Raw genomic sequence first — 26,992 nt, 5'->3', positions numbered from 1 at the left:
GCCTGGCATGACAGAAGTGAGTGGGGAGGGGAGGAGCAGGAGGCCCCAGGGGCTGCTTGGGCACTTCGCGGCTCCCCAGGAAGCCCTGCTTGCTCCATCGCACGGCCACCGTGGCCTGACAGACTGGGCGGGGGGCTGGCCCCCAAAGGGCAGTGGAGGAGAACACTGGGGCTGGGTTTTGTCCGCAGTCCTGGTATGCCTGGGGTCAGGTGGCGTGGCACTGGCTGCTGCCCGGCAGCCTTACTGGCCTGCTCGCAGCCAGAGGGTGGGGGCTGGCAGGACCCAAGCCTGGAGCAGGAAGGCTTGCTCCCTTCCTTCCTTCCTTCCTTCCTTCCTTCCTTCCTTCCTTCCTTCCTTCCTTCCTTCCTTCCTTCCTTCTGCAGTGACTGTCCCCCTCTGTGGCATTATTTTCTCCAGGTCTGGGGGCCAGGGCATGAGCAACCATGGCCGGTGCCCCTGCTGGAAATGGTGACTGCCTCCCACAAAAAAGATCAGCTGCTGAAGGATGCAGTCTGGACAGTGTCACATCAGCTTGGACAAAAGCCGTGGCACCGGGATCCTGCTGCCTTGCCTGCTGCCGCGAGAGGACCGCCTGGAGACCGAGGGCAAGCCTTTGTCATGGAGCGTGTGGCCAGCCCCATGTCTCAGCAAATGCAGGAGGTTGTTGGCAAAAGCAGGTCCTCCCCAGGACCCGGTCGGCTGAGTCGCCTTTCCCTGCACAGGCATCACCTGCCACTTTGCACAGGAGAGGTGGAGCGGGGGCTGCGCTTCTGAAAAGTGCCTTTGCAATGCAGCCTCGCCTGCTCTCCAGGGCGCCTGCTTTCCCCGTTCCTGCATTTGCATCCTTGCTCGTGCAGTAAGCAACCAGATCGGCTTCTCCAGGGAGGCGCAGCTAGCAATGGGTCAAGCCTTTTCTGGCCTTAATTGTTGCTGCTGGTATCTTTTTATTTGTTGTTTCCTGTTAGGTCTTTCCTATTTGAAACCACCCTCTCCCCCCTGCAGTGTACTGCTTTTCAGAACACAGTAAAATTAATGGACGGATACATTACAGAATCAGTGCCACAGAACAGAAGCTAATCTCGTATTTCGTTTCCTGTGACCTCAAGGTGAGCAGTAAAGGCCTGAGCGAATGCCTCCACACTGCAGTGCCTGAACTCCTGATCCCAGCAGAAACAATCAGGTGTTTGTGCAAGGCCCAGGAGTGTCTGAGTCCAGGAGAATTTCTGAGGATGTACAACAATCCTTTGCAGCCTAACATGGATTCAGGTATCTTCATCTGCCTGGAAAGGAACCAGACGCAGAGTGTGAGCAAAATGAAAAGCCTCCTTCCCCTTCTGGAACAGGCTCATGGCGATTGGAGTTGAACCATCACACCTGGCTGCTTTTAATCTGTTCGGGCCACAGGTCATTTGCACTCGGGGCGGGAACAGCTCAGTTCAGTATTGGAGCCCGTCAGCATTTGGAAAAGGCTGCATTACAGGTCAATGTGGCCAGTGGTAGAGGGGTACGGCGAGGTTCCCTTCTGCGTAAGTAGGCAGAAAAGGAGCAGGTGCGCTGGCAGGGCCAGCAGGGAGGACGGCCCCCCAGGCAAGGCCTAGCTTTAGCTGCAGGTTTGTTTGAGGGAGAGAGAAGAATAGAGAGGGATGGTTCAGGGTACAAGCTGGTGATGCATCCTTCCAGCTCACACCTGTCTTCTGCCATCAAAGCAACAGGTGGGTTTCCAGTGGCCTTCTGACCAGAACAGAACCTTGCTGCCAGTCACTTTTCATCCTCAGACACGAGCAGAATCCACATCCTGGGGATGGTGCTAAAGAAAATAATTGCATACTTAAAAGAGGATCCTCGGATGGGGAGAGGCACCTGGGCCTGGAAGTCCTGCCAACCCACTATGAGCGAAACATTCCTGTAGGTTCTGGGGATTTCTTGGGAAGAAAGCCGCTCGGAAAATCAGCCGGGGTCCAGACCATGTGCCAGCAAACCACGGCTCACAGCAGTCAGCCAGTAGTGGGCTGTTGTTGTGCAAACCAAACTGACCTCAGTTTCACGCAGAGCCCTTGTGGATGGGGTGGCTGGAAAGACACGTTGTGGCACCCGCAGTAACTGCACAGCAGACGTAGCACTTCACCACTCAGCGTAGAGCACGGGGCAGTGCCCACTGGAAGACCTGGAGGTCTACCACAGAGTGGCCTGGTTGGGCCGTGCAAGGGCGTGCGTGTGTGCGTGCGTGTGGTGGGGGGGGGCGGTTCATTTCTCAGGATCGTGTGGCCAGGGCTTGAGAGGTTTTGTTCTTTTGCTTCCTTGCAGAAACCGTATGGCCCACTCCTGCTCATATGTTTATGTGAAATCGTACAGCATTCCTTCCAAGCGGCCAGCGGTTTTCAGTTAGTGGTTAAAGAGCAGGAAGGAGCTGTGGAGGATGAATGTTCAGGTACGGAATCCGCTTGGAACTGGGTGCCCATTAAACTTCTTCCGGCCACACGAAGGCAAGACTAAAGCAGCCAGCAAGATCTGAGTGCATGTGGGTGTTGCCTGTGGCTGAGTGTTCGTGTAAATAAACGGAGTTTCAGAAGATGGTGGTCGCATTGCTTAACACCAAATGCATCGACACAGAGAGCGACTCGCTGCACCTTGTCCTGCTGTGATGGGATGTGCAGTGAAGTTCACACTACGGAGCAGAGCGCCAGCCAGGCACAGAACTGGGGGTGCCCCTCGTGATAACATAGAAATGCACTGGCACTTCATTTAACACAAAGCAGGGCCCCGCCCGAATCAAAAAAGCACTGTGTAAGAGTCATGCTTCTATTCCCTCAGGAACTTTGGGAGCGGGGAAGGGAGTTCTTTCGCCCAAGTCTATCCAAAGGGATTAGATATGTTTCTGCCCAAGATTCTGGATGTTTGCTATCTGTCCCTGTAACTTTGGGCCAGTGGTCCACAGGGCAGTGGTCCGGCCGAAGATGGAGTAGGGAGAATAAATTTTCCTTACAGCAGCAAAAGTGAGAAGTTTACTCAGCAGATGCATTCAAACAGATGCTCAAAATCACTTTCAAATTTCAACTCATTTATAACAGCTGAAAGCAATACGCATTATCCAAAGTTTCCAGCTCGATATCAGCTGCCTACAGACATTACAGAGACCAAAGCAGGATAGTTAATACAAATAACTATGAAAAACAAGGGCGTAAATAACAATACTTTAAAAAAGAGTAGCACTGAAATGGTTAGAGAGACAGCATGTTTCCTCCTGCAGTAAAACAGTCCATCAAGGCACAAAGCTGCACCCGCCGCTTGGGGAAGGGACCGAAACCAGCAGTCGCCCCCTGCATGTGTGGCATGTTTTTGGTTCATTACTGTAACGAAAAGTCTGCAGCATGTCAGAGATGGAGTTTCTCTGGTAAACCATCTCCTTGGTAAGAGCAAAGAATTAGGAGTAAGAGTTCAAAAAGGCCTTTAAAGGAGGTTATTTCCATTATGCATGCATTGCTTTGGATTCTCTTGGAATTTTTCTGGCGAATGCCATCTTGGTTAACGGCAGCAACTGCGCGCCCAACGCACGCTTCGGCAGCAGCCCGAGCAGCCCAGCCCGTGAAGACCCCGCCGAGGCACAGGTCATGAAGCTTTCCCCAGGGTGGGCCAGGTTCCCCTCGGTGCAGGAGCTTCTCGCTGTGGAGCCTTGCCTGTCTGCTTCACTCTGGGGAGGCCGGGCCGGCGCCGCAGAGTGGCTTCGTCCTTTACAACGCGGTGCTTTCAGAGTCGTGGTTGATGTCCAGCACAAGGTGGTTGTGTGAATTCTGGTTTGGCAAGGTTGCCAACTCCGCTGTAGAAAGCTCTGCAGCTGGGAGGCCTCGCAGTGGCTCTGGAACAGTCGAACTGGAGTCTGTGCAGAAGAGACATCAAAAAGACACACGCAAATGTCAAAAAGGCACTTCTGTGGCGACACGGCAGGGAAGGGAGCAAGCAGGGACTTTGTGGGGCGTATGGCCTGAGCGCTGCACTCGGGAGCATTGCTGCCCTCAGCACCACACCAGGATAATGCTGCCTGATGCCAAGGAAAGCTGCTTTGGGGGCGGGGCGGGGCAGGGAATGTACCCTTTCAGCCGCCGAAGAGGAGGCGCCGGGGTACTGGCCCAGCAGGACCTCTTGCGCTGCGCCTCCCACTTCTGACAAAGGAATGCCACCAAATCTTGCACACACTTTCAAAGGCCTCTCTCTAGTCCTCCCAGATAGTACAAAGTTCTTCATGGAACAATCGAGCAGCTCCTCAGGGAGTGGGAACCGCCCATCTCTGTCCCTGGGCTTACACGAGGGAGCAAAGGCCAGTGGAATACAGCTTCCCAAGGCCTGTCAGAGACACTCAACCGTCACGTGAAGAGAAGGCAAGACACGCCAGCTATGAAGGGACCAGTTTTGCCAAACAGGATGTTCCTCTTAAGGAACGTGTTCCTCTTAAAATATGCTGTTTTAGCACGGGAAACTGAATTGGAAGGAGCTGCCCTGCCTTTAAAAGCGGGGACAGACCTCCTCGTCTGTGCTTGCAGACGGGGAAGCCAGCTGGGAGGTGTGGCCTGCAGAGCTGCAAGGGGGGCACGGGTTCTGCAGGAGACGACCCCGCTGGCACCTGGAAGTGGGCAGAGCGGGACCCGAACACGACAGCCCTCCCCGCCCCTCCAGGAACGAAGGCGCAGGGGCAGCCCCAGTGCCGAGTGGCACAGACAGACCGCGTGGCCCTGGCAGTGCCCGTTTTGTCCACAGTGCCAAGTGGCAGCACATCAGGCACGTCACGCCACGCCACGCCACGCCAGCAGCACCTTGTTCCACAAAAGCGCCGGCCTGGGCTTACAGAAAGGGTCGCTCCACTTCAAAAGGAATGCCCCCCCCCCCGCCCCCCGGATGGCTGGCCCAGGCCCAGGCCCAGGCCCTTGCGCACACGTGAGGCAGCGCGGGAGGGGCGAGGCTGTCCCTGCCCCTCGCTTCACAAATCCCGCCTCCTGCTGGGCGAACGCGACGGGGGGCCGGCCGGGTGGTCTCGCCTCTGTGACGAGGGCTGGGTGGGAGACCGAGCGTTCTCGGTCACACCGGCTGGGAAGCGCCCGTCTGTTCCAAGGGGAGGGCCTTGCACGGACCCCATGCTCAGGCACTCAGGTGTGTGGGAGTGGCCACCGAGAGGGGGCCGTGCACAGTGGGCAGGCTGGCGTTGGCTTCACGGGGATGTGAAGCCACGCAAGTGGCAAGTGTAACCCAGACCCTGTAAGCTGCCCAGACAGCACAGAACATAAAGAACGGGCGCCGGGCCTGCGGTTGCCAACACCTCAGGAATGCTTTGCATGTGCAAGGAAGAAAATTAGCCTGGTAAAGCGGCAGGTGGTGGCTGGCTGCCTCGTCCTCTCTATTCCACCAGAAAGGTCCCAAGGCCCGTGCCAAGCTCCTTTCGGTGTGTCTGGGCAACTGGAAGCTACACGGAACCACCCATGGCAGCTGCACCGAGGGCTCTTCTCCTTCAGGGCTCCAATGCCAGGGCCCAGCACAGGGCCCTGCACTGCCCCACCCAGCAGGGCTGCCGCAGCAGAAGCGACGGCTCCACCGGCCCTCCTGCTTGCCTTCCTTCAGCTGCTCCACAGCAGTCACTGGCTGCACACGGGCTCTTCCCGCTGCCCGCCCCCCCCCCGGTCTTCCGCGAGGGAAGAGGTACAAAGTTGAGTCCAGACTATGATGGAGTGACAAGTACCTTCAGTGCTCTCCCCTTCCAGGGGTCACCACAGATACAGGCGGCCCCCAGGTTATGAACCTCTGGGTTACGAACAACCGGGGCTTACAAACTGCCCTGAAGCCTCTACTACAGGCAAAGCTCCCGTTACCGCGGTTTCACTTAACCACCCACATTCATAGGGGTTGGGGGTGCAGGACTCCCACGAACGTGGAAAAACCAGAAATATCTCCAGCCTGGACTGGGCCACCTTCCTCTGCCGCCCGCAGATGCCGAGGCCTGGGGGACGCTGGTGCGGGCCTGAGGGCCCTCCACTGGCGCTGGCGGGTTTCTCCGCAGCCGCCCCCGCCACCCTCCCCCACCGGCGTGGGTGGCAGCTGCGCCGGATTGGGGGTGGGGGGGGGCACTGGCTTAACTCGCCGGCCGTGGCTGGAGGCCTCGGGCCAGCGGCCAAAGGGCGACGGCCTAAGGGCGTTGACGCCATTTGGGGCCATGCGGGGGCTGGGCTGGCCATAGACTCTCTGCGGGTGGGCTTCTGTGTTGGGTGGCTGGAGTTTTATTGTTTTTATTGTATTTTAATTTGATTGTTTTAATGGATTCACGCCTGGCTGCTACTGTGGGGTTGCCTGGGGAGCACGTGGGCGCCGCCACTCGGGTGGTTTTGGGCAACGGTCGTTATGGCGTTGGGGGTTTAACGTGTAGACATAGGAGGAGAAGGGACAGGTGGCTGACACCTGTCCCCCCTTCTGGTTATTCCCCCAGCCGGAAGGTTCCGGGTATGCTTACCAACCGCTCCTCGGGCCTGACGGTGCTGCTGCTTAATGCCAGGTCCGTCCACAACAAAACATCCCTCATCCACGATCTGATTGTGGATGAGGGGGCCGACCTGGCTTGCATCGCAGAGACCTGGGCGGGGATGTGTCCCTCTCCCAACTGTGCCCGCCTGGGTACCTGGTCCAGCACTGGCCACGCCCAGAGGGGAGGGGAGGGGGGTCACTTCAATCTATTGAGCTTCCATCTCCCTTGCGGGGCTTCCTGTTCTCTCGAGACCGGGTCTAGAGTGCCTCTATCTGGCGTTGGGCGACCGAGACAGATTGGGGATTCTGCTGGTGTACCGTGCACCCTTCTGCCCAACAGTCTCCCTGCCTGAGCTGACGGAGATTGTCTCGGACCTGGTGTTGAGGACCCCCAGGATGCTGGTCCTGGGGGACTTCAATCTCCATCCCGAGACTGTTCTGTCCGGGGCGGCTCAGGACTTCATGGCCTCCATGATGGCCACGGGGCTGTCTCAACATGTCACTGGCCAGACCCATGAACGTGGACACACGCTGGACCTGGTTTTCTCGACGGGGCAGGAAGAGGGTGGTCTGAGGGTGAGGAACCTGTGTCTGACACCCTTGTCATGGTCAGATCACTTCCTCGTGAGGTTTGAACTCGAGAGCGACCTTTCCCTCTGTAAGGGTGCAGACCCGATTGTGTTGGTCCGCCCCCGGAGCAGGATGGATCCGAATGGATTCCTGAAGGCAATGGAGGAGTCTCCAGTTGATAAAGCTGGCGCTCCTGTTGATGCTCTGCTTGAACTATGGAATGGGGAAATGGCCAGAGCTATTGACACGATCGCTGCTAAGCATCCTCTCCTGTCCGGCAGAGCCCATTCATCCCCTTGGTACACACCTGAATTACGGGCGATGAAGTGGGTTGGGAGATGTCAAGAGCGTAGGTGGAGGAAATCACGGGATGAATCTGACCGAATACACTTACGAGCTCATTATCGAGCCTATGCTGTGGAGGTGAAGGCGGTGAAGAAGAAATTCTTCTCCACTTCCATTGCCTCCTCACAGTGCCATCCAGCGGAGCTCTTTCGGGTGGTACAGGGGCTGGTACATCCAGGCCATAAGAAAGATCTCATACCTCCCTCGATGGCCCACTGTGATGACTTCGCCTGGCACTTTAAGGAGAAAATCGCTCATATTCGTCACGAGCTGAACTCCACTAGTGATTCAGATCCTCTAGGGGAGGTGTCAATGTCTCCATCTGGTCAGATATTATTGGATGAGTTTCAGTTATTGCGCCCTGATGATGTGGACAAGGTGCTTGGACAAGTACATCCCACCACCTGTTTACTTGTCCCTTGCCTGTCGTGGCTACTGACCAAAGCCAAACACGGGATTGGTGCCTGGATCCTGGAGGTCATCAATGCCTCTCTGAGGGACGGCCGGGTGACTGCCCCTCTAAAGGAGGCAGTAGTCAGGCCGGTCCTAAAGAAGGCGTCCCTAGATCCAGAGATGGCCGCCAATTATAGACTGGTGGTCAACATCCTGTTTCTGGGCAAGGTGTTGGAACGGGTGGTGGCGGGACAACTCCAGCACTCTTGGATGAGACTGATTATCTGGACCCATTCCAGTCCGGCTTCAGACACGGGTACGGTATTGAATCTGCCTTGGTCGCCCTGTACAATGACCTCTGCAGGGAGAGAGACAGGGGGAGTGCGTCCCTGTTGGTTCTCCTGGACCTCTCAGCGGCTTTCGATACCATCGACCATGGTATCCTTCTGGATAGGCTAGCGGGACTGGGAGTCGGAGGCACTGCTTTGCAGTGGCTCCACTCCTACCTCGATGGCCAATTCCAGAAGGTGGTGCTGGGGGACTTTGGCTCTGTGCCATGGCAGCTATGCCACGGAGTACCGCAGGGGTCCATTTTGTCCCCCTTGCTATTTAACATCTACATGAAACCGCTGGGAGAGGTCATCAGGAGGTGTGGGCTGCGGAATCATCAGTACGCTGATGATACCCAGCTCTACCTCTCTTTTTCAACCAATCCAGGTGAGGCAGTGGCTGTACTGAACCGGTGCCTGGCCGAGGTAATGGGCTGGATGAGGGCCAATAAACTGAAGCTCAATCCAAACAAGACGGAGGTCCTGTTGGTGGTTCGGGCTCCTGGGTAGGTGACTTGGACCTTGTTCTGAATGGGGTTGCACTCCCTCTAAAGGACAGGGTCCGCAGCTTGGGACTGCTCCTTGACCCGGAGCTCTCCCTGGAAGCTCAGGTGACTGCGGTGGTGAGGAGCGCTTTCCTTCAGCTTCGGTTGATCCATCAGCTGCGTCCCTACCTGGAGGACGACTGCCTAGCAACAGTGACGCACACACTGGTTACTTCCCAATTGGACTTCTGTAACGCTCTCTACGTGGGGCTGCCCTTGAAGACAGTCCGGATACTTCAGGTGATGCAAAATAGAGCAGCCAGGTTGCTGACGGGTCCAGTCCTCTACCAGTTTCACTGGCTTCCCATCGAAGTGTGGGCTCAATTTAAGGTGCTAGTTATTACTTATAAAGCCCTTAACAGCTTGGGACCTGGATACCTAAAGGAACGCCTGAGATTGGCGGCAGAGGCCCTCCTCCAGGAACCCTCTGTGAAAGACATTAGGAGGCTAAGTACCACCTATGGAATGCGCTCCCCAGAGAGGTCTGCCTGGCACCGTCATTATTTGTTTTTTGGCACCAGGCTAAGACCTTTTTATTTAAACAATATTTTAACAATTTTTAATATCACCTATAGGTTTTTAATTTACAGCCAGGGTGAATCTGGATTTTAATTTGCACTATTTGCATTTATTATTTATTGTATGTAAGCCATCCTGAGGCTCTTGTGATGGGGCGGGATACAAAAATTTTAAATAAATAATAAATAGCCTCTGTCCCCCAGCTCACGAGTGCTGCCTCTTTGCACCAAGGAAATGCCTGAGAGATTTCCCTTTCTGGATAACGGAGCAAGAAGACAAGCTTTGGTGGCCTCCCTCTCTCTCTACAGTGATTATGATTAACCGCACTAGGTTACAAAACAAACAAAAAACCCCATTTTATTATGGATGGTGAACTCGCAAATAATAACATTCTTGAAAATGAAACCCACGGAAGTCAGTATCTGTGGGTTTTCCACTTTTGGGTGGCCCTGCACCCCTAATCCCTGGGAATGTGGAGCACAGACGCTATACTGTTCACTACTATCTACTGTTCGAGACACCCAATAGGGGGCTTGGACCCCATCCCCTGCAGACATGCAGGTCCTCCCATGCGGTATTGTGTTGCAGGTATTGTAGTGTATACGGAAGCGTTTAAGTGATGTATATGAGTATAAAGGTAAAATACATACATATACCAAGACACACATTTGGCTTACACATGCCAAATATGGCCCATGTGTACATGGTATGACTTAGATAGATAATCGACTTAAAGGTGTTCTCAGGAATGGAATTTGCTCGTAACCTGGGGACTGCCCGTGTTCAACTTCAGTCAAGGAAGGACGGTGTGTGCACGGGTGCTGCAGCTGGTGATGCTTCAGAGTTTTTGAAAAATCCCCACACCACCAACAGGCTGAGCATGTGACAGGGCACGATGCTGGAGCATATCCGGGGGATGCGTTAAGATGAAGGACAGAAATAGCCACAAACGCAGCATCACTCCTTTCACATGCAGGATTAGTCCAGGTGCAAGCAAGCCGTGTTATGGTGACCAGTTAGTAAGGGGCAAAGCTGCACTATTGATTATGCATCTGCAACATTTCTGGCCAATCGGAAGGCCCAATTTCTTCTTACCATTTCCAATCTGTTCCTACTGAATAATGCTGGTCAAACATCTAGATCATTTAATAAAAGTCTCAATTAGCGTGTTATGTTCCAGTTGTGTTACAACCTAGAGGGGATTTAAAGGGTTATTTGTGCAACTATCTCAGCCAGCAGCCCGTTAAGGTTTGGCAATGAGGGAGGGATCCGGTCAAATTAAGAGAGGGGCATGCGCTGCTCCACCTTGCAACAAGTCTGGGTCTCCTCAGAACAATGTTATTTACGATTAAGCATCCTGAAAAAGCGCCCAGACCATATTGTGAATTAGCACGGAAGTCAGCGTGTGGCCAGGGATGCGTGCGCCTTCCCAAATACCGGGTGCCTGATTGCATCAATATGGTAACACTGTATTAGCTAGCAAGGGTGGGGTTTCCTTCCAAGACCAAGCTGGCATCCTACTGTGTAGGAGATGTGTGATGAAGGAGAACGCTGATATCAGGGCAGCTCTTGCGGTTTCCTTAACATTTACAGACACGCATCACATCTTTAGGGGTTTGTGAAATGGTTCCCGGCTCGTGCCGCCAGAAGCATGACACGCTAGAACAAGCAAGCCATGCGATATGGCAAAAACCTCCCCTGCCTCTCTGTGGGCTGCGACACTGGATAAGTTGCTCTCATGTCACAGAATGCTGCAACATTTTGAAGACTGGGAGGAAAGTGTCAAGTCATGGAATGCTGCTCATCAAGGAAAATTGTGATGGAAAACTGCTTCCACCAAAATTGGAGCAATGCAGAGCCCACCTGGACAAGAGCGCCGTGTCACATGGTCTGCCGCCTCTGTGCTCCTGCGCCCGCCAGCCCTGGCTTCTCCCACGGGCGATGCCCGTCCTGCCTTAGGCAGGATCCACCTCGGGCCCCAAGCGTGGGCTGCTCCAGCCCCGTGCAAACCAAGAAGCCCCTCCCACCGCCAAGAGGGCTTGGCACCCACCCTTACCAGTCACCAAGCGGGATGCGGTCGAAGGCTGTCCTCCCGGAAGGGCGCCATCTCCGGCTGGGTGAACAGCAGGCGGGTGAGGCGGAGGCGGGATGGTGGGGCGGTTCCGCGGCTTGGGGACCGGCCTCGGCCTTGGCAGCGTGCCCGTCTGAGCAGGGGACTGAGCTGGTGGCGCATCCTGGGAGGCCGGCGGGACCGCGGGGGCGCTGGTGCTGTGCTTCTCGAGGGGTGGGGTGTCCGGGGGGGAGGGAGTGTGTGGCGGAGTGGGCGAGGGCCGCTCCAGCTCGGTGCTGGGGGCTGCGGGGGGGGAGGGGCCGGGGCTGCTCGCCTTCCCCTGCGGAGTGGGGGCAGCCGCCGCCTGTGTGGGGGGCTGTGGGGGTGGGTGGCTGGGAGCATGTATGGAGGCCAGGCTGCTGGAGTACCGCCGAGGGGCAGAGCCCTGGGACGATGCGGAGGGGAGGCCAGGCCCCCCGGGGCTGGGATGCTGGCTGGGAGGGGAAGGGCTCCGAGCAGGTGGCCTGGGGGACACAGAGGGCGGCAGCGGGGCTGGGGCAGTGCTCTGGCTGGCCGGCTGGCCGGGCGGTGGGTTGGCTGGCTTCGGAGGGGCTGGGGCGGGCTTTTTGACCGCTGCAAAGAAGGCCAGAAAGAGCAGTCATTCCCAGTGCGGCTGTCCCTGGCCTCGAGCACATGCCCCCCTGCCGGCTGCCTTCCCCACCCCCACCCAGGCGCTCGGCTGTGGGCAGCCTCACTGCTGCCCGGGGAGGCCCACCCCCATCTCACTGCCCGGCGGGCCCCTTCAGAGGATGCGCTCAGCCAACAGAAGTGTGACGTGGGAGCGGGTGCTCCCATGGGTGCCCTGCTAGAAAGGGAGACTTACGAGCAGAGAAGGGGGGTGCAATGGGGAGGGTCTCGCTGGCAGCCGCACCCCGCAAGGGCTTGGCTGGGCTGCCCCATCCTTGGAAAAGCCCCCGGCCCTTCTGCCTGCTCAGCAGCTTGCTGCTGTGGCAGGAACGACCCCAGGCCTCTTCCCCCAGTCTCCCCCTGGGCCCCCTTTCCTCGCACAGCAGCCCGGCCAGGCGAGTCCCCCACCCCTCCAGCCCAGCCCGGTCTGGCCTCATCCCGCTGGATGCGCGGAGGCCTCCCTCCCCGGCCCACACGGGCTCCCCAAGCACCAACCTCGCCTGAGGGCGTGCGGGCTGGGCCCCGCGGCACTCTGTGCCTGCCCAGCAGGAAGCTGGACGGAGCCGCCGCTGGCGGGCTGAGGGTGCGCCTGGGCAGTGCTGCCGTGTCCGCTGCTCCTTGTGGGAGGAGGAGTGCTGCTGGGCGGGGAGTCCTTCGTCTTTGGCGCGCTAGAAGGGAGAACGGCCTGGGTCAGAGGCTGCTGCTCAGAGGCCGCCGTGGCTTCCGGAGGGGCGCTGCTCTGTTCCAACTCGGCACGGCTGGCACTCGCCACTGCTCACCAGGGGTGCCGTCCATGCAGGGCCACCTGTCCTGGGTCTGCAGGCCCTGGGGCTGTGCCACAGCCAGCCTCCGCAGGGCCAGGTGGGGAGGCGAGCGGAGTGGCCCCCTCTAGAGAGCTCGCAGAGGCTAAGGCGCCAACCCAGCTGCTGGTGTGCGGACTCCCTCCCTCCTCCCCGAGGTGACCTCTGCGCGCCTCCAGCCCAACATGCCCTGCACTTGCGTGGATGCAGAGGGCTGCGGTTCGTGGGCAAGGGGTGCCCCCTCGCCACGGCACGGCAGGCAGCCGCAAGACATGCAGCCACAGACAGACAAAGCAGCAGCAGTGGGCACAGCCTCCAGCCCGGCCTCGCTTGACCTCCCTGCACTCAGGGAGAGGAGGAGCTGGCATGACACAAGGACGTCAGAGCGCGGACTGGGGATGGCGCACGGCGCACGCAGCACTTCTGCACAAGACCAGGCGCCTGGAAGAGCACACTCCCCCCTGCCCAAGGCCGGGCGGCACGGGGTGGTCATGCTTGGCTGCCGCGGCAACTGTCCGGCCCGCAGGGGCACCACCTGAGCTGGCTCAGGCACTCTCCGCCTGCGGAGGGCTGCTGAGGGAGGGAGTGGCCGGCCGGCCGGCCGCAGGGCAGGGCAGGGCAGGGCTGCGCTGCGCTGCTGACAACGGACCTGCAGAGCAGGCGTGCCAGTTCGCTGGCTTTGACAGGGGTCGGCTGCGGGGCACACTGTGGCCCAGAAGACAGTCCAAGCGGCTTCTCTCCTGCTGCCTCGAAGGACGTGGCACGGCCCTTCTCCGCCCACCGTGCTTGGGGGTGGCAGCAGCGTAGTTCTTCTGTCCGCACGTCGTCCGCTTACCTGCTGTCCTCAGTGCCGTGGCTTTGGGGTTGCTCTGCTGGGCCAGGAGGGGGGCCAGAGGCAGCACCCAAGAGGCCCGGCTCAACCCCAGCGCCCTGCGGAGGCTGTTCTGCCACGGCCTGAGCCAGTGGTCCAGCCTCAGTGGGTGGAAGTGGCGGCTGGAAAGCGGGGGCCGTGGGCTTTCTGTTAACAGTGCCACCTCTCCGGGGGTTCACCTGGAAGTCCATAACCTTGACACCAACGCTACAGGAGAGAGAGAGAGCAAACACACCATGCGGACCGGCTACACGGAAAGGCGACACAGGGCAGCACGAACGCAAGGCGGCAGGAGGGGTGCTCCCTGCCGCCAGGCATGCGAAGCAGCAGCAAGCCAAAGCACTCAGACGCTGCAGGGCCCGGGCAGGCAGCACACCTCGGCTCAGTCCCATGGGCAGGCGGGTGGGTGGATGCGCAACCACCACAGGCTATGCCACAGTGCACAGAGCCATGGCAGAATAACAGGGCGACTGCGTACAGAAGGATGCTTACCGGTGACGGCAGTCCTTCGCGCGGCCACCTGCACGTTCACATAGAGGGGCTCTGCGCCCATGGGGGGCCTGTTGTCGGGAAGATTCTCCCAGCTGAGCTCGTTCCGGCAGGAGCCTCTCCTCCATGTGCCCGTCCGAGTGCTGCCCCCTCCGGGGCGCTCTGCTGTGAAAACGGGCGCACCCCTACGCCACCCGCTGTGCCCTTAACTGGGCTTCCCTCCCTCCGGTGACAGTGGTAAGTGACCGGGCCTACCTCTCTGGGGGCGGGCGTTCTCCACTGGGGAGACGTCCCATTTCCATGTCTCCTCTTTCAGGTTGCAATTCTCCAATGTTCCAACAGCTGGACTGACTGGTTCCCTGCCTGCTCTGGGGCTGATCTCCCCCACTGCTACCCACCGCCGTGTCTCAGGATCCCGAACCAGAGTTGTGGTTCAAAACATTCCCACACTTGAAATCAGAATCTCAACCATCAGTACAACCGTGAGGGGGTCTCCCGTGCACATGGCTGAAGCACTACAGGGCATGCACACACAGGAGTGGTCAGAAAAAAACTGGAAAGTGGCGGAAGCCCCTCCCCACATAGACCGGGGGAGGCAGGGTGGGCTTCCCACCAGAACAAGCTTAGCTAGGACAATCTTCCCGACAAGAGGTCTCATGCAGGCTCAAAGACCACATGTGGGATGCCCCCACAGAGACCACAAAGAAGAACCAGTACAATGCCAGTAGGTACCTGGTTTTGTCTTAGTTTTCACTGTGCACTCTGGAGCGAGGACTGTGCGCCCCACAATCACGTGCTACCGCAGGGTGCAACATGGCGCACGGAGCCTTGCTTCCCGAGTACCAGGAAGACCGGCTTCTAGGCATCAGAGGTCAGCTTCTAAACACATGGACCAAGCGCACAACAAGATCTTGGGACGCCATCGCAGTGACTGAGACGGCTCCCTAACAGCATGGAAGGGAAACCTTTGCTGCCTTCCAGGATTTCTTGCCTCCTGAAAGCAGAAAATGCAGCACAGGCCCAAACAGGCCACCCTGCAAAATCTGCATGATCCAATTGTGTAGAATTCTGAAGTTTGCTTTCCCTTTTATTTTGCATTACATCAGAATATCTTCTGGCATGGCCGGTAATAAACCAAGGCAAAGCAAAAAACACCTTTGTTTTGGAATAGAAGCTCTTCCATCCCTGCTAAAAGGAAGGAAGGCTGGTTCAGCAGGAATAGTGCAAAGAAAATGTAGGAAACTATAATTCAAACCAAGGTAGCAAAATTTTCCCAGAAAGTTCTTCAGAACCACACGGTATGCTTGGAGGCACACATGCCAAGAGGCTGACTGAAGTGGCAGGACAAACTACCGGGGGGTTATCAAGAGAAGTTTAACAGGAGGGCATTCTGGGAGTTTCAGCCCACTGGATGTTGCCCACCAAATCAGAAGCCTTTACAGTGAAGGCCTGAAACTTTCTGAACCGATCAGGCGAAAACACCACTGCCGTGCAATTTCAGGAGAGAAGGCCCAGCAAGCCCCCGCTCTGTGTGAGCATCATGAGAAGGAAATGCCAGCACTGTACCTTTGGACCCTCCTCAGGCTGCAGTGATGAGGAGAAAGCACTGCTAAGGGTTTGCTTGCAACAATGCATACGTGCCCCAAGCTCACCCTCGACGATGGTCCCTGGCCCACGCCAGCATCCTCTTTACACACCTAACAGTGCATGTGCACCCTGGACTGATGGTGGCATTTCAGGAATCTGAGAAGGAAATGCCCAAACTCCTCTGGGGAAGCTGCATTTCTTCCCATATTTAGAAGCTCATTTATTCACGGACATGTTTAAGGGTGAACGGCTTGTTCCTAGAGACCATGAATCCTCGTGTGGTTGCTATGGCTTTAAAGTGGCATTGCATTATATAATTACACAGTGTTATGTCCTGTATTGCTTTAATGGTTGACGTGTGACTCATACTTGGTTTTTATACTTTTAAGCCACTCTGCAAACCATAAACTGATCTATTGTTCCAAAGTATGATCACTGATGGGATTGCAGCTGAAGCTGATCCACTGAGGAATTAGGAGAGAAGCCCAAGATGTGCAGAAGTCCAAAAGGTATTTGGGGGCATACATTTTAAAGGGACTACCCTCCTGCTTAGTCCAAGGACAACAACGCTGGGGGGAACGGAGAAGAAACAAAGTGTTGCGGAAGAGCTTATGGCTGGCTGCCTGCAAAGGAATGCTCCAAGCTCATATTGCATCACAGACCCCGCGGGTAAGCAAGTGCTGCGTGTTCATGTGCAGATGCTGACAGTGTTTCTCTGGGGTGCACCCCAAGTCTGGTCGCCTTTCAGCAGATACTGCATTGCAGGTATGTTCAAAAAAGAGTTAAACAATGGAAGCAAGCGGAAGTCAAGCACGACCATTCGAACCCGGGGGTCTCGGTTGGCTGCCCTTTCCCACAGGAACAGGGCCTGCTGCCCTCCCAAGGGCCTGAAGCAGAGCACGTGCCTCGTCTGGGTTTAAGGCGGTGCTCCTCGGCGAACAGCCCTGAAGCAGCCTCACGGCTGTCTGAAGGGGCTGCGGGGGGGGGGGGGGCAGTACCTTTCCTTCCTCAGGAGCTCTCCATCCATCACGGCCATGCTCACGGGCCTCTTTCGCTCCAGAGTCCCGGAGTCAAAATCACTCCCTGCATGAAGGTGATTTGAACTCACAGCAGGCTGTCCCACAAATGCTCCGGACACATTGAAATCCATCTCTGGAATTGAGAAAGAGGTTTTTCAATCTGCTGCATCCGTACCTTTCATGTGCGATTCAGAGGCACCACACAGAAATCATTTCCTTGCACAGCAGGCAAGGAGCCACTGCTTCACCCTCATAGGACCGGACACACGTTATGAAAACCGAAATATCTTACAGTATCTCACAGCTCAGGCTCATTATGCTGAATTCACTGCTTACAATGCTAACACTTTCAAAGCGTTAATCCAAAATGCATGGCTTCACAGAACACTGCGTGTCACCTGGGAGGGCCCGCAGGAAGAGCTGCCCAAGGGCTTGGCTCCCGAGTTCCGTGACTCCAGGGCCGAGCGAGGGTGGCAAATCGTTTTCTGCACCACACGAGCCACCTGCTCTTTTCAGGCCTCCAAACTATCGGAAGTGACGAACGGCACTCCCAGCAGGAGCCCAGCCAGCCCTCCGCAGCAGTGGACCACCTTGGGAGCTGACCGGCACTCACCTTCAGGGAAGAACCAGGCTGCATGCTGGATGATGGGTTCGACAACAGCCACCACATGCACTGAAGTTGCCGCTGCCATTTCGGCAAGAGAGCTGGGGAGAGAAGGAAACCGGATGGGCGCATTTGGACGACTCTTGGCAAGGAAGAGCCTGCCAGCATTTGCCCCCTCTCTGAAATCTGATTGTATCGCCAGTTTGCAGCTGCAACACGCAGCCCCTGCACAAAATCAACGGAATGGGACAGGAAGACTGGGACGGCTGCTGCCTGCGGCGACTGCTTGGTACTGAAGCCTGTTCTGATTTAGGGACAGCCCTGCCTGCAGAGTACACCAACTCCAGTGGGCCCAGCCAAAAGCAGGCCACGATTTGCTGTCCAGGGAATCTGCAGGAAAAGCAGCCAAGGTGGGAAGAGTGGTTGTGCCCAACCTGCCTGAACGCAAGTGGTCTTAGGGTCTCCTCAGGGCTGGCAATGGGGTTCTGGCACTGGTTCCACTCCGACTTAGCCAGCCAGCTCCAGAAGGTCGTGCCTGGCCCCTTGGATCCTCCAACATGGGCTCCTCAGGGGTCAGCCCTGACATTAACATCTGTGTGAAGCTGCTGAGTGGGGCCATGGAGCGCACTTCCATCAGCAGCTGAAACCGGCGCCCGGACTGGATGAGAGCTAACAACCCAGACAAGACTGAGATGCTGCTAGCGGGTGACTCTTCTGGCCAGATGGTGGGAACGCAACCTGCCCAGGGTGGGGCTGCGTTCCGCTAAAGGAGCAGGTTCACGGCTTGGGAGTGCTCCCTGAGCCATCTTCATCACTTGAGGAGCAGAGGGCCTTCTGCCAGCTATGCCCCGTCCGGACGCGCGTAGCCTGGGCGCAGCTTTCGATGCTCTGGTGGCCACTCACGTATACTGCTGCAATGCACGCTGCACCCTTGACAGCTCAGAAGCTGCAGCTTTGGCAAATGTGGCAGCCAGATTAACAGCAGGAACCAGAGGGTCTAAGCACACAGCACAAATCCTGGCCCACTTGTATCCGCTGCCTATAGGCTTCTGAGCCCAGTTTACGGTGCTGGCTTTAACTTATAAGGCCCTTTATAGCTTGGGACACCTGACGGAGCACCTCCCCCACTTGCACTCTGCCCAGGTGAGCCACCATCTGGGAGCTGCCTCCCACTGCCACCTCCAAGGGGGACTTGGCTGGCGCAAACAACAAGGGGCCTTTTCAGCAATGGCTCCCGATGCACGGAGCAAGCTCCCCACTGAGCACCAACTTGTATACCTTTTCAAGACCCGGTGAAGAGCGTCCTCTGCTGCCAGGCATCTGACAAATAACTTTTATATTGGGGCTTTGTTAGCTGCTTAAACAAGTCTTGCAATTCAAGCTATTGTAGCTTTTAAAGATTTGTTCTAAATTTGTTCTCAAGCTCTATGGTAATCTTTTTATCAAGTTTTTATTGCAGTTGGTGTTTTATGTTGTATTTTATGCACAGCAAATCACCCAGAGAGCTTCAGTGATTGGATGCTATAGAAATACATGTGCACACGAAACAAACACTCAAGCACTCACCCTTCATTCTTGGCCCACAGCAAGTTTGGGCCCAGCACAATGGCGATGTTGCTTGGGGTCATCTTGTTCACGTCGCTGTACTGGGCCAGCTTTGCTAGGAATTTGATCAGGTACCTGCAAGCAGCGGTCCTTGGGTTAGGGGCAAAAGGCTCTTTATGCAGCAAGAGATCCCAGGTCTGAAAGCTCTCAGTTTCTTTCCTGCCCTGCCTATTCCCAGGAAGACAAACAGGGTCCAAATCCCCCTTGAATTCTAAATCTTGCTTGGCAGGAGCATGCAGATGATGACAGATGCCTACACTTCTGGGCAGGGCTAGGAAAGTCCTGGCAATCGCTGTGGACCAAGGAGGGCATCCACGGGAGACTTGGAGGCATTCCTGCCCCGAGGCCCATGCTCCCATGAGCAAGCAAGTGGAAACTCTCTGGTCACAGAAGCATCTTCTCGCACTCTGGGCTGCGTTGGGAGATGTCAGGCCGGTGCAGAGCTGACAGGATGCACTCCGTGTGTGTCCTCCCAGCTGCTGACAGCGACAGTGCTGAGGAGGAGGAGAAGGCACCCATGGCCCGGCTGATGTCGGATGTCTCCTTATGCTTCTATGCCTTGGTGCAACAGAACTGCCAGCCCCCTCTCTGTTGCCTTGCCTGCCTTGTGGCACTACAGCTGGACACAACCCCCCCACCCCCAACAGAGGAATGTCTCCTTGAAAAACAAACTGTTCTCAGTAGCTTATCAATCTTGCATGCAACGCAACGCAACGCAACACAGCACGTGCACAGAGTCCCCCAGGGAACAGTTTGTCATTCACAACCCACAGGGCCCTTCTGGCTTCCATCCCAGAAAGGGCGCTCTTGCAAAAAATGGGAGGTGGGGAAGGGGGACCAGGCTGTGCTCAGGGTGGACACCTTTCACACAGGAGATGCTGCAGCCAGGGGCCGCCTACCTGAAGTTGGCCAGGTGAGGGTTAGGCAACTTCTGACAAATCCTCCACAGGTCCTGAAGTTTCCTGTCCTGGTCCTGAATGCTAGGGAAGAGGCGAGGTGCTCCTGAGCCAGTGCTGTGCAGACACGCAAAGCTGCAGCCCGCCCCAGTTCATTCCCCCACTGGGTCTTTCAGCAGAGCTGGCCAGCATCAAAGCCGCCATGGCCCAAAGGCCACAGGGAGCTGGCTCAGTGCAACCGAACGCAAGCCCCCAAGGGTCTTTGCCAGGCACTGCGCACGCTACTCAACAGAGCTGAAAAGCAGGCACGACCCTGGAATGTGTGATAGTAATTAAGCTCTTAAATGTTAAGCACCGCCTTCAAAGTACTGCCAAGCCAGAGCCTTCTCTGGAGTAGGGGGCGGCATGTAAATGCGAAAATGAACAAAATAAATGCCCCGCTCTCGTATGGAGACCGGCTCTGACTGTCCTGGAACAAACGGGAGCACTGGGCAGCCGCTGGCCAAAGGGGGCCCAAGAATGGAGGAGGGTCCAGGGACAGTTTCTGAAGGAGCGAGGAGAGTGCCGGCCGAGTCTTTGGGGCCAGAGCACGCCTGCCTCACGAGGCTTCTCCAGCTTGCAGTGCCACCCCAGGGGCCCACTCCATCTTCTCCTTACTTTGCCACTTGAGTCCATTCATCATACAGGGTGTAGGTCATCAGTGGCTCCGGCAGCTCCCTCAGGTAGGACTTCAGGGCACCTGAAGCAAGGGCAAGGCAGGTGTGACATAGCACAAGGGTGACTGGCATGCAGTTTCAGGTGGCCCTGACCCCCGTCCTGCCACAGCACCCGCTGCATCCAAGCCCGCCGCAACCGCAGCACATCCTGTGCCCCCGCCAGCCATCTCTCAGCCAAGTGATGCTGAAGAAAATGGCCCCCTCCTCCACTGGGCCCCTCGGCAACCTCTCCGGGGTGCCGTCTACCCATCTCATGGGAGGGAGTGCCTGAGCGTAGCTCCGTGGGACACGAGTCTTGTGCCTCTGCCCCCCATTTCCCACTCTGCTTCACTGGAGGGGCCTGGGCTCTTGGGTCTGGGGGCAGGAGAGTCCCACCCCCTCCACTTTCTTCACACAGTGCACATTTACGCAGCCCCCACTGAGCCTCCTCAGCTCACCCTTTTTCCCAAGGTAAAAAAATCCCCGACGCTGCAGCTCCTCTGTCACTGTGGCAGCCCTCGCCTCCACCTCTGCCAGAGTCTACAACACCCTTTTCGAAGGACAGTGACCGGAAGAGCACCCGGTTTGTGAGTGTGGTGCACAGCATGCGTTTCTTCAAGCCAGAAGAGCGCTTAGTTGTTAAGTTTACTCTTTTTGTTCCTAGTCAGCAAAGAGTTCCACGAGCAAAGAACTCTTTAAAGTAAATACATCTGGAGAATGAGCAATGCCAATCCAGAGACTCCCTTGCATGGAGCGCTGCTCTGCCAGGCCTCCTCCAGAGATCAAGACAAAGGCGGGGCCCAGTGGACACGCGGGGATGAGTGGAACTGGGTCCTGCTGCTACGCCAAGCATTCCTTCGAGGGGAAAACCTGATCATCGCTCGGAATCTAGCAAGCACAGCTGTGACTGCCGGATGATGAATCGCATGCGGTTAACCACACTGGGGGTGCATAATGTGCTCAGGTGCTGAAACAATCACGGTTTCATTTTCACTCACGTACAGACCGGAATTGTTTACGAAAATGCCCTCCTAAAGTGCTACGCACAACACCAAATCATCCAAACCACTTGGCCAAGGGCCAGTGCACCACATCCCCAAATCCTGGTATTTTCCTCCTGTTAATCAGGATCAAGCGTCAGAGGGACTCAAGACATCCATATTCATTTTTGAGAGGGAAAATATTCTGCAGGCAGCAGCTTCATCAAAAAACAAACAAAAAAAAACAAAATAAAAATATACACTGCAAGAGTGGTGGGTTAAAGTGGATTCAGCTGACATTTAAAAATGCACGGCACCCAAAGACTCCTGTGCAGCTGGAATCACAATCTCTCCTCTGAAGATGTTCAAATTTTGTCAGGAAGCTTATGTTCATTTCAAAAAGGAAAATAGTTCATTGCAGCTTCTTTTGAATTTCTCTTCCACGTAGTTCCAAGAAAAACGTAGTGACGGAAAGCAACGGTGCAGCCGTGGATCATGATCAAACCAGCACGGCAAGCGGTTGCACCCCGGAGCGTGTCTGTCTCTCCACAGCCATCTTTATTGCCATGATAAGGCAGCCAACTAAACATGGAATAAAAGCAGGGGTCCCCTTATGGATCGCCAACCAGTTAAAGAACAGAAGACAGAGGGTGGGAATACATGGCAATTTCTGTATTGGGACCGGTGGTTTTCAACCTATTCGTAAATGATCCGAAACTAGGAGTAGGCAGGGAAGTATCCAAGTTTGCTGATGACACCAAACTATTTAGGGTGGTTAAAAGGAAAAGAGATTTTGAAGAGCTCCAAAGGCATCTCTCTGAGCTGGGAGAACGGGCACTAAATGGTAAATGCAGTTCAGTGTAAGCAAGAGTAGAGTAAAACTTGTTTGGGCAACAAATCCCAACTTCAAGTATACGCTGAGGGGATCTGAGCTGAGCAGAAAGGGATCTTGGGGTATTAGTGGACAGCTTGATGAAAATGTTGACAATCCCAACTTCAAGTATACGCTGAGGGGATCTGAGCTGAGCAGAAAGGGATCTTGGGGTATTAGTGGACAGCTTGATGAAAATGTTGACCCAGCGCACAGCTGCAGTTAAAGTGGCAGACTCCATGCTAGGCATCATGATGAACAGAACAGCAAACAGAACTGTCAAAATCGTAATTCCTCATATAAATCCTGTAAGCCGCCCCGAGGCTTCGGCAAGGGGCGGCATAGAAATGTAGTAGTAGTAGTAGTAGTAGTAGTAGTAGTAGTAGTAGTAGTAGTAATAATAATAATAATAATAATAATAATAATAATAATAATAATAATAATAATACTGTGTTCAATTCTGGTTACTTTACCTGAAAATAGACATCGCTGAACTGGAAAAAGTGTGGAGAAGGGACACAAAAACGGATAAGGGGACTGGGGCAGCTCCCCTGTGAAAAGCGGCTGCAACTGGGACAGTTTAGCTTAAAAAAAAGGTGAGGAAGAGGAGATAACTGGAAAGCCCCACTGCGACAGCTTTACTTCAGCCCCTTTATTTGGGTTACAGTTGAGGCCCAGATGAGGGTTAGGGTTAGAGAAACCAACCTTCTCTTGAAGCTGCCTGTGCCTGAAGGTTGTTCAGGAATGGCAGAAAGAATGAGCTGTGCAGGAGAAGCTCCAGGAAGTAGACATTTTGGAAACTCCTATTGTGGCAGGTATATTCAGCCCCCTACTTGGGCTAGGGCTAAGGCCCAGCTTAGGATTAGAAAACCAAGTTTCCCATTGAAGAGTAGATCTGCAAGTTGTTCAGGAGGGGTGGCATAAATGAGCAGTGCTGAAAAATCTCCAGGAAATGGACACTTCGGAAATCCCTATAGTGGCCGGAGTACTACTGCCCATTACTATTGATAGGGCTTAGGAGCAGCTTAGGTTTAAGGCTGAAAAAGCCACTGTTCCCTTGAAGCTCCCAATGCTTGGAAGCTGCTCAGCAAGGGCAAAAAGGACGAGCCAGCTGGATTGTTGCTGTTATGGGCTGCCAAGCTGTCTTTGACCTATGGTGGTCCGATGAGTGAAAGCCCCCCAAAACATCCTGCTCATGACAGCTTGCCAAAGTCAAGGCCATGGCTTCCTTCCCAGAGTTGGCCTTCCATTTTGCCTCCTGCCTTTGAGTTTCCCCAGCGAGACGATCACCTCCAGGAGTCTTGCCTTCTCACGAGGTGCCTGAAGGGTGACGTCCTCAGTCTCGTCATTTCTGCTTGTAGGGAAAGGTCTGGCCTGACTTGATCTAGGGCCCACTTGTTCATCTTTCTGGGTATTGGCAAGGTTATTCTCCAGCACCATGTTTCGAATGGGTCAGTTTTCTTTTGGTCACCTTTATTCACTGTCCAGTTTTCACCTCCATACACTGTGATTGGGAACACCATAGTTTGGATGATCTTGACCTTGGCCTCCAGTAAAATCTCCTGACACTTGGTGATCTTTTCCATTCTTCCAACAGCTGCCCTTCCAAGGCTCAATCCTCCTTGAATTTCCTGGCTGCTGGCTCCTTTCGAATCAATGACTGAGCGAAAGTATGTGAAAACATGACAGAGGTGTTTAAAAGAATGTACAGTGTGGAGAAAGCAAGGAGGGAGAGACTTTCCTTCATCTCCCATAACAGGGGAACCTGGGGTCATCCCATGAAGCTGATTGGTGGGACATTTAGGACAGATAAAAAGGACTTTTTGCACCATGCACAATAACACTATGGCAATCACTGCCACAGGAAGTGGTGATGGCCAACAATTTGCATGGCTTTAAAAGATCCATGGAGAAGGGGGCCACTAGCCTTGTGGGCCGTGTGCCCCCTCCTTCCCCAGAGGGGGGTGGTGTGCCTGCAGGCCGGTTGCTGAGGAGCTTGGACAGGTGGCGTTCCTGCATCCATCCCGCTTGAGGGATCCCGTGGGCAGCTGGTTTGCCGGCATGTGTACGGAGGGCTGGCTGCCCTTGTGTCTGATCCAGCAGGACTTGTTTGGCTTTCTTTCCTCCACCATCACACCTGCTAGGCTGACATGGGAAGGCCCTGGAGGACAAGGCAGGCCCAGCCAACACACCTGCCTCTCCGGGGCCCAGTCAACTTACCCGCCACAGCATGTGGGTCTGAGTAAAACTCATCCAGGTGCGATGAGGAGCAGTCCAGCGCTGCTTTCAGCTTCTTGAGTTTGGAGGCCCCAGCAGCAATGCGGAATAAGCCCTGTGTTGGGACAGGAGCAGCATTCCCTTAACTTTGTGAATCATAATCGTAATCGTATCAGAACCTGATATGCTGGGTGCCACCAAGCAGCTGAGTCTCTAGGTGCCAACCATCAAAAACTCCAACATACAGACTGCCGTTTTGCATTTGTGACGGTTCGTACCACCCCCAATCTGACTCAGACAGGTGGCCTTTCAAGCGCTGGTGACCTTTGCCTGGAGGACACCATGCCACACCCGAGCAGATTAAAGGCTTGGGGAGGGCGGGAATTCCTGCTCTCCTAGAGCAGCAGAGCACAGCAAAGTTCAAAAAAGGTGCATTTCCTGTGCCAAGACACAGTTGCCCGACTCTGCTCCCACTCGAGGAAGCAGAGGTGCTCCATGCGGAAGGGCGTGCACCACTGCAGCACATGCCCAGCTGCAACTGTGACACCTGGGGCCCATCTTGCACCTGGGGCCCATCACAGGGGCTGAAAACAGCACTCAGAGTGAGCCTCTGCTTCCGGGGACAAGCCTTGCTCCTTCCCACATAGCAGGCTGCAGGAGTTTCTGGCAGAGCAAGAGGGGGGGCAGAGCGACTTACATAAGGGACCCCGGCTTCACCCAGCGGCCGAAACCCCTCTTCACAAATGAGGCTATGGCCTCATCAGATTGCCCATCACAAAACTGTCCACCAACCCCTCCCCAGGGAGTTCTTCAGTCGGCCTGACAGAACCGCAGTGCCTCTGGGCCCGGCTTCCAGCTTGAGCAGCTGTGCGTGTCTGATGGGGTGCGTCAAGAACGGGGCGGAGGAGTGTGAGCTCGCTTAGCCCAGTTCTCCCTCTGGACACGACTGAGGTGAGCTGTCCGAGCAGCAGCAACAGGCAAGGGTGGCACAAAAGCCACAGCTGTGCCGCCAACACCCACACCAGACCAGATGCGCCGGCAACCTCCAGCCAAGCTTTCTGGGCTGCAGCCCACAAGGAGGCGGCGCAGCTGCTGTGGCAGGAGGAGCACCTTACCTCTTCCTTCATGCCAGTTTCCAAGAGCATCATGACACACGCCTCAATCGGGAGGGCAATTTCTCGGCCGCTGCGTTTGAGGTGCTCCTCCAGGAGAGTTCCAAAAGCTGGCTTTTCTGTCCATTTGTCTGGTTAGAGAGGTGGCAGAAGCTGTCAGCAACACCACTGGGAAACAGCAATTTGGAAAGTGGCAGGTGGGGTGGGTGGGGGAGATCTTGAGAAGGATCATTAACAATCTGATAGGAAGACCATAATTATTTGATTGGCAAAGACCTTTGCATTTTGCCCAGGGTGAGATTAGAATGCCACACCTGCAGCAGGCCTCTGAAACACAAAGAACATAACGCCTGGGAGCCGATGCACTGACTGCTGCGGACAGGCTGGTGCAGGGCTTGATGCCAAGCTCCAGACCCCCAAGGTCACCTTTGCCAAAGACTTGACTCTTGGCTGCAGTGCACAGGCCAGGCTTCCCGGAGGAGCAAATCCGCCTGGCCACCTGAGTGATCCAGCCGTGAGATGCTGGGGACCCTCTGAAAGGGCCAGCTAGGAGCAGAATCATTTGATTTGCGTGCACTGGTCTACAAATTTGGGGAAATTATTAACCTCCGAGATAAACTATGCTAATTCTTACATATTTTGATTAGATTAATTAGAAAACAGGTGATAAAGGTGCTGGGTGGCTAAAGTTTTCAAGATATTTCACAATAAAGATTTATACACATGCGAGTATATTTGCTTACATGGGAGGGAGGTGTCTGATGTTCAAGATGCCTCGCAACTTCTCGACAAAGTATGGTAGAACAATGGAAATGGTACCACATGGAAGTGTATAAATTTATCTTCACTTTGAGACTAAAGATTATTCCCTAACTGTAATTTATTGTTCTTTTACTGCAAGGTACATTTGTCTTGGTCAGATCTACGCATCATACAGTTACATCTGGAGGCTTGTGAAAGTGTCATTGACAAACATTTCCAAGAAACAGTTGCGTGATATTTTCCCTCAGAAGCCAAGATGCCTGCAAACTGTGTAAACAGTGCAGATAATTTCTGCTGCATTCGTGGCGAGGTGACATTTGCATCTCAAAAATGCAGTATGAGGGCGGTGGTAAAAAAGGCATCCCACCAATATTTTGGATGCAAAATAGCGATCAGGATAAGAGTTGGGCCCCTCGTTGTTGCATTACCTGTGCGACTTATTTGCGTCATTGGCTAAACAAGAAGGAAAAGCCCATGCCTTTCGCAGTCCCAGTGGTGTGGAGGGGACCCACCCATCATTGTAGCGACTGCCATTTTTGCATGGTGCC

General features: G+C 55.2%; 1 protein-coding gene across 5 annotated transcripts in view; it reads right to left on the bottom strand.

Moving 5' to 3' along the window:
* Window positions 1–3,041: 3,041 nt before the first annotated feature.
* ARHGAP17 (Rho GTPase activating protein 17) overlaps window positions 3,042–26,992 on the bottom strand; it is a 39,890-nt gene continuing 15,939 nt past the window's right edge. For 2 of the 5 annotated variants that reach the window (XM_044452629.1, XM_044452632.1), the window contains 11 exons: window positions 25,686–25,813; window positions 24,574–24,685; window positions 20,465–20,546; window positions 19,811–19,891; window positions 18,873–18,986; window positions 17,316–17,407; window positions 16,682–16,835; window positions 13,572–13,814; window positions 12,432–12,604; window positions 11,256–11,882; window positions 3,042–3,874 (listed from right to left, as the gene is read on the bottom strand). In XM_044452629.1, coding sequence (XP_044308564.1) covers window positions 3,729–3,874; window positions 11,256–11,882; window positions 12,432–12,604; window positions 13,572–13,814; window positions 16,682–16,835; window positions 17,316–17,407; window positions 18,873–18,986; window positions 19,811–19,891; window positions 20,465–20,546; window positions 24,574–24,685; window positions 25,686–25,813 — 1,952 coding nt within the window. In that variant the 3' untranslated portion in view covers window positions 3,042–3,728. Of the gene's footprint in view, window positions 3,875–10,294; window positions 10,392–11,255; window positions 11,883–12,431; window positions 12,605–13,571; window positions 13,815–16,681; window positions 16,836–17,315; window positions 17,408–18,872; window positions 18,987–19,810; window positions 19,892–20,464; window positions 20,547–24,573; window positions 24,686–25,685; window positions 25,814–26,992 lie in introns of all 5 variants that reach the window. The other 3 variants (XR_006416857.1, XM_044452630.1, XM_044452631.1) reach the window with 3 other exon arrangements.

The sequence above is a fragment of the Varanus komodoensis genome, unplaced genomic scaffold, assembly GCF_004798865.1.
Source record: "Varanus komodoensis strain SLA01 unplaced genomic scaffold, ASM479886v1 scaffold73, whole genome shotgun sequence".
In the NCBI taxonomy this organism is placed as follows: Eukaryota; Metazoa; Chordata; class Lepidosauria; order Squamata; family Varanidae; genus Varanus; species Varanus komodoensis.
The sequence above is the reverse complement of the archived record's forward strand: the minus strand, read 5'-3'. Positions and strand labels throughout refer to the sequence as shown.